At 41.6% G+C, this 6,000-nt stretch overlaps 1 protein-coding gene across 1 annotated transcript in view; it reads left to right on the top strand.

The window, feature by feature from the left end:
• The first annotated feature begins 889 nt into the window (after positions 1–889).
• Positions 890–6,000, top strand: part of LOC134582719 (extracellular calcium-sensing receptor-like) — a 29,717-nt gene continuing 24,606 nt past the window's right edge. The window contains exons 1-2 of the mRNA XM_063439361.1: positions 890–1,168; positions 3,003–3,839. Coding sequence (XP_063295431.1) covers positions 911–1,168; positions 3,003–3,839 — 1,095 coding nt within the window. The 5' untranslated portion in view covers positions 890–910. The remainder of the gene's footprint in view (positions 1,169–3,002; positions 3,840–6,000) is intronic.

The following is a 6,000-nucleotide window of genomic DNA, read 5'->3' as shown; positions in this document are numbered from 1 at the left end:
TAAGTGATTGAACGGTACTGACTGGCATTTTCAAGGCTTTGGAAATCTTTTTATATCCTTTTCCATCTTTATAAAGTTCCATTACCTTGTTATGCAGGTCTTTTGATAGTTTTTTTCTACTCCCCATGGCTCAGTATGTAGCCTGCTCAGTGTATCCACGTGAGAGGTAACAAACTCCTTGACTATTTATACACAGACACTAACTGCAATTTAAAAAGCCACAGGTGTGGTAAATTAACAAGGTCAAACATTCAAGGGTTTGTAAACTTTTGGTAAGGGCTATGTGGCAGACCTCTCTGTCTCTGGATTGTTATTGTAAACTATTTTGTCTGTTTGTTCGCCAGTCCCCGGTTGTTCGTGTGTTTCCTGCTTATATTCCCTAAGAGACGAATGTACTACTGAATTTCAATGTTTACTCATCTGACCGCACTGTTTGTAAGTGCTATAAGTTTGCAAAGGCACACAACAGAATAAATGATCATATTTAGAAAAAAAATCTCAATGCACTCCAATATGTTAAACATGCCTTATTAGAAAACACAAAATAAAAGAAGAAATCAAACCAAAAAATACCTTTGGGATATTGTTATAGTAGAAATGACTGCTGAATGAATGTTTTTTTAAACATGCAGTTTCAGTAGTTGTATTAAATCTTTTTTTCATAAAACTCAGTAAATGTTTAATACCTAAGATAAGATGCATATAACATGATGGAACCCAACTGTCCAAGAAGGTTGTAAAACGCTTTCTATTTCAATGCTATCCGATGCTTTTTTTTCTCCATAATATTGTAGGATTTTACCATATTACAAATTTGAAGTCAAAGAAAAATATAAAATTTTTAATTCAGATTTTTTTTTGTTCGTTCTGTTTAAGATTTCATATTAGGTATTATCGTTATCTCCTATCTATGGTTTATACCATTATACAAATTAACATTTTACCCAACCTCCTGCCAAATGTCACTCTGGGCTTCGAACTGTTTGATTCGTGTTACAATGAAGTGAAGTCATTAATAGGAACAACATGGATTTTATCAGGAAAAAAGAAAATTGAGCCAAATTTTAATTGTCATAAAGGAACCATGCCATTGGCTATAGTAGGCGACATGCCTTCCAAGGCCTCAATTCCAGTGGCTCGGATACTAGGACTGTACAGATATCCTCAGGTAAGCAACTACAAAAACCACAGATAGTCCTACATGTAAAACACAATGTAATAGTAATAAGGCTCCTATATCATAGGGGGTTATTCTGACTGTGGGTTTGTCTTAAATGAATATTCTAAACACCTTGATCATTAGAGCTTGCTTGTACAATCCGCTTAGGAATTCAGTAAGCTATCCTGTGCTAAGCCCTGCACAGGCCTAGCTCATTGGGTGGGAGCATCAGCTGATCACATTTGGCCACTTATCTAAGCATTCACCACGAAGCCTTGCTCAGACAGACTCTGGTTCTCATGTTGAGGTAGAAGAACACACTTAGGTTACACAAGTAAACAACTCTAAAATGCTTTGAATACTTATAATTAGGGTGATGTCGAGGCACTCCTCGCATCATAACCACTACAGCGTGTTGTCGCAGCAAATGTGTTCAGAGCAGTGGTGCATTTTGGATCTGTGCTGCCCTAGGCATGACCGAACTCGGGCACCCCCCTAATTTACATTTACCCCACCCCTTCCTGTCAATGCCACACCTCTTCCTATTAAAGACTAACACACACACTTTGACTGACAGACACACACTCTCAGATACACTGACATACACACACACACTGATTTGACACAATCTGACAGACACATACAATCACTGACTCACTCACAGACACAAACTGGCAGACACACACAATGACGCAGACAAACACTCACTGACACACACACTTACAGAAACACTCAATGACAGGCATACACAATCACTCAGACACACACACATTCACTGACAGACACACTCACTCACAGACACATACTGACAGACACACACAATCCCTCAGACACACATTCTCCCTCACAGACACACACACTTACAGACACACTTAGAGGCAGACACACACAAACACACATACAGGCGCCCTCACAGACACACACAATCACTCAGACAAACACAATCACCCAGGCACACACTGACAGACATACACTCACTCACAGGCATACAGGCACACTGACAGAAATACAGACACTCTGACAGACATACACACACTGACAGCCAGAATGGCAGACACAGACACACACACTGCCAACCAGACACAGACACACACACACACTGCCAGCCAGCCAGCCAGACACAGACACACACACACAGGCTGAGCTCCTTGGGCAGGGAGGGAGGCAGGCATACAGGCAGTTGGGCGGCTAGCCGAGTTCCAAGGCTGGCGGTGAGGGAGCGCTGATTTGTGAGCGCTCTCTGCTCATTATGACGTCATATTCCAGCTCCTGGTATCACTCTGCGCCCGTTTTGAAACTCAGCTAGCCACCTGCCACCAGGCTAACAATTTATTTGCCTGGGCATTTGGGGGCGGCATTTTTTACCGCCCCTGGAAAGTGCCGCCCAAGGCAAATGCCTTGTTTGCCTAGCGGCAAATACGTCCCTGGTTCAGAATGTTCCTTTCAAATATTTACCGATGGTACTGGGTATAATAGAATGTTGTTCTTTTTAAGCTAATTTTGATTTTCAGACTGTTTTGTACAAGTTACTAAGTATATAAAAAGTTAAGATGTAGAAAAGTGAGCCTCTAACCAGGAGCTCATAACTTTTATTCCTCCACTTGCTCCATTTAATTAACAAAATGTATTTTGAAAGGGGTATCCTAATACTTCATACAACAGTATTAACATAGCTGTAGTAAATATATATTGTGTAATAATTATAATAAACATCAATTTACTTTACTTTAATAGAAAATAATTTTTTAAAATGTGAACAATTAACAATACACAAAATATTTACAAGTTCCAATGTATATAAAATAAGAAAAAAATTGACTGTTCCTTCTTATTATATCTGTAGATAAGTTATGCAGCCGCTCATCCAGATCTGAGCGACAAAATCCAGTTTCCATCCTTCCTCAGGACTATCCCTAATGACAACTATGAGGTTTTTGCCATGGCTCGGTTAGCAAAACATTTTAACTGGTCTTGGGTGGGCGTGATAACCTCTGATAACGAGTTGGGAAGATCAGGTAGTCAACTGTTAGTGAAAGAGATCGAAAGGGATGGTGGATGCGTTGCTTTTCTAGAAACACTTCCAATCTACAATTCCATTGAGGCTGTTTATCGCATTTCAGACGTCATCAAGAAATCTAAAGCTACGGTTATTCTTGTGTACTCCACTATGGAGAACCTCATATCTTTAATGGAGGAAGCTTCAGTCCATAACATCACTAATAAGGTTTGGGTTGGATGTGGAAGCTGGTCTATTACTTCAGACTTTCCTAAAAAAGACATTTTAACAACCTTAAATGGGAGTCTTGGTTTGGCCCCTCAAAGTGGAAAAATCCCAGGATTCAAAGACTTTCTCTATAGCATTCGTCCATCTAGATTTGTAGATGACATCTTTATGAAAACATTTTGGGAAAAGGCATTTGAATGTGTTTGGCCAGCAGATGGTTTACTCAACTTTACAGAAAAAATCAAAGAAGAAACCGTGTGGTGCACAGGGAATGAGAGACTGGATAGTATTGATCCAAATATTTATGATGTCTTCCACTTCAGATACACATATAAAGTGCATAATGCAGTTTATGCAGTAGCTCACGCCTTGCATCAGATGAATTCATGTGTTGCAGGCAATGGGCCTTTTGAGAATGGATCCTGTGCAGACATTTATAATCACAAACCATTTCAGGTATTGTACATCATAAGTAAAACTTGTTGTTTTTTATGAAACTACATTGTAATAACTCTATATTAAATTATCCGATTTTTATGTTTTAATTATACTTAAAAATTTGAAATTGAAATTGTAACGGTGTTAAGACCCCTCTGGCATAAAGGAGTAAAAGCGCCGTTTAAACTTCCCCTTTCGCAATAATGCAAACTCCATTCGTATACTCCAACCGTACGAACTGCAACCTGGGGAATGTACCAGTCTCCCGACCGGGACCCATACGGATCCAAAACTCCTGAATACGAAATCCACGAACCGCGGCTAACAGCCGATCAAATATAACATCCAAGCGGCTTACGTTTCCAATAACCAGTCTCTAGCTGTGTAGTAAATATCCCCTCCAATAACGAGACCAAGCTCCGCATTGAGGGTAAAATAAGAACTGGCTTTACTGTGGGCTACCCGCCCGTATTTATGCAGGTCTCCCACTTGGTGGACACTCCCCTAGGGGACCAAATGGGAGACTGTAATGGCAGACAGACATATGGCACTTTTAGATATACAGGCACGGAAAATTCCCACAATGCATCCCGGTTTCCTCCCCTCTGCCCTGGAGATAATCAAGAAGTAATTCAATTATCTCCAGGACAGAGGCAAATCGCCATTTTAAATTATACATAAAAAACGTGTAAAATTGCATAAGTTTATAAGTACCGAACATATTACATTCGTGCAACGTATCCCCAGATAGCCTGGATCTGAGTGCATATTCTTAGCGAATAGCGCTCAGATCCCATACGTACAGTTCAATCGCCATGGAGTCAAAGTCTCTTACAGTCTTTCGGTATGCGATTGACTCCATGGGATGGCTATCTGGGTTAAGTCCATCCGTGCAATCCAAACTCCCGAACAGCCGGTGTTCGTATGCCTTGTCGACTGAGAAGGGCGGTCGGTACTTTGTGCGGTGTTCAGTTGAAAGAGTGTCCGTTTTTAGTTCCATAGAATCTGTGCCGAACACCGCTGGTCTTTCGCATGGTGTAAAATGGCCGCCGCCTCGTGGTCGGCATACGAACGACGACCACCCTGAATACGGTTGGAATGGAGTGGTGTCTGCGGTTAACCACAACGTTCTAATTGGGGCCAAGAGGTTAACCAGCAGCACACTTCTCCCCCGGGTGGCCGTCCGTTCGGTAGTTTTAATCGGTTCTTTCAGGAAATAAACAGGGGTATACGGATAGGCAAATAGACGAAAAGGGGCAAACAGACGAACCAGAAATCTACCCTAATAGTGAGAGGGTATCAGCCGTTGGGGACGTCCTTTTTCCCGGCAAGCTGCTGTGTAGTAGTGGAGTTGCTTATTCCCATCCATGAGATCCAAGAGAAGAGTCAGGCATAGCTGTTAAAATAGCAAGGTGGTTATGCAGTAAATCCCCTTCCAAGAACGAGACAAGGCTACATTTTGAAGGGTCAAGAAGAACTACATTTTAATGACAGGGATTCTCCTTTTATGTGATTCTGCCCAAGCAAGGGAGAAACCCACATAATTAACACAACAACCAATAAAACATAAGGTACATCCCACACATCTCCTCCCCTCAGATAAGCTTGTAACCCAATTAACAGAGACACATTTTTCCCCAAGTTTTGGATGTACCCCAAATATCTGGGGTACATACATAAATCCAGATAGCCCTATTCTGGGGGACCAACAAATAAAAAAATCAGTCCATTCGGTTCAGTGGTTCGGGAGATATGGGACTTTAAAGTTTTGACCGACCGCACAGGCAAAGTAGTCGAAAATAGTTCCATGAATTGGCCTTGCGGTAGGTCTTTGTTCGTGTGTTAAAGTCACAAAAAGGCTTGCCATCCGTGCGCAACTCGACGTTCGCTAGCATCCCCATAGACTATTACGTTTTTCTACCGAACGGCAGGGGGTTCGGTAGTTTTGGCACGAAGTTCCGGTGTTATGGAGGTCTCAGCGGTGTTTGCCTACTCGAGTGTCCAATTTTAGTTCCAGACACTTGAAAGCAAAACACCGCTGTTCGGGAGTTAAGATGGCCGCGAACAGGTGTAAAAGTCCCGAAATGGCGGCCACCCAGGAACTGAAACAAAGCGTTTGTGCGTTTCCCATTTAAGCTGAATGTGCTGATCAGGGAAGTAAATAACCACTTAATTAAAC

Source organism: Pelobates fuscus, chromosome 13, assembly GCF_036172605.1.
Source record: "Pelobates fuscus isolate aPelFus1 chromosome 13, aPelFus1.pri, whole genome shotgun sequence".
NCBI classification, from domain to species: Eukaryota; Metazoa; Chordata; class Amphibia; order Anura; family Pelobatidae; genus Pelobates; species Pelobates fuscus.
This window is presented reverse-complemented; position numbering and strand designations above follow the sequence as displayed.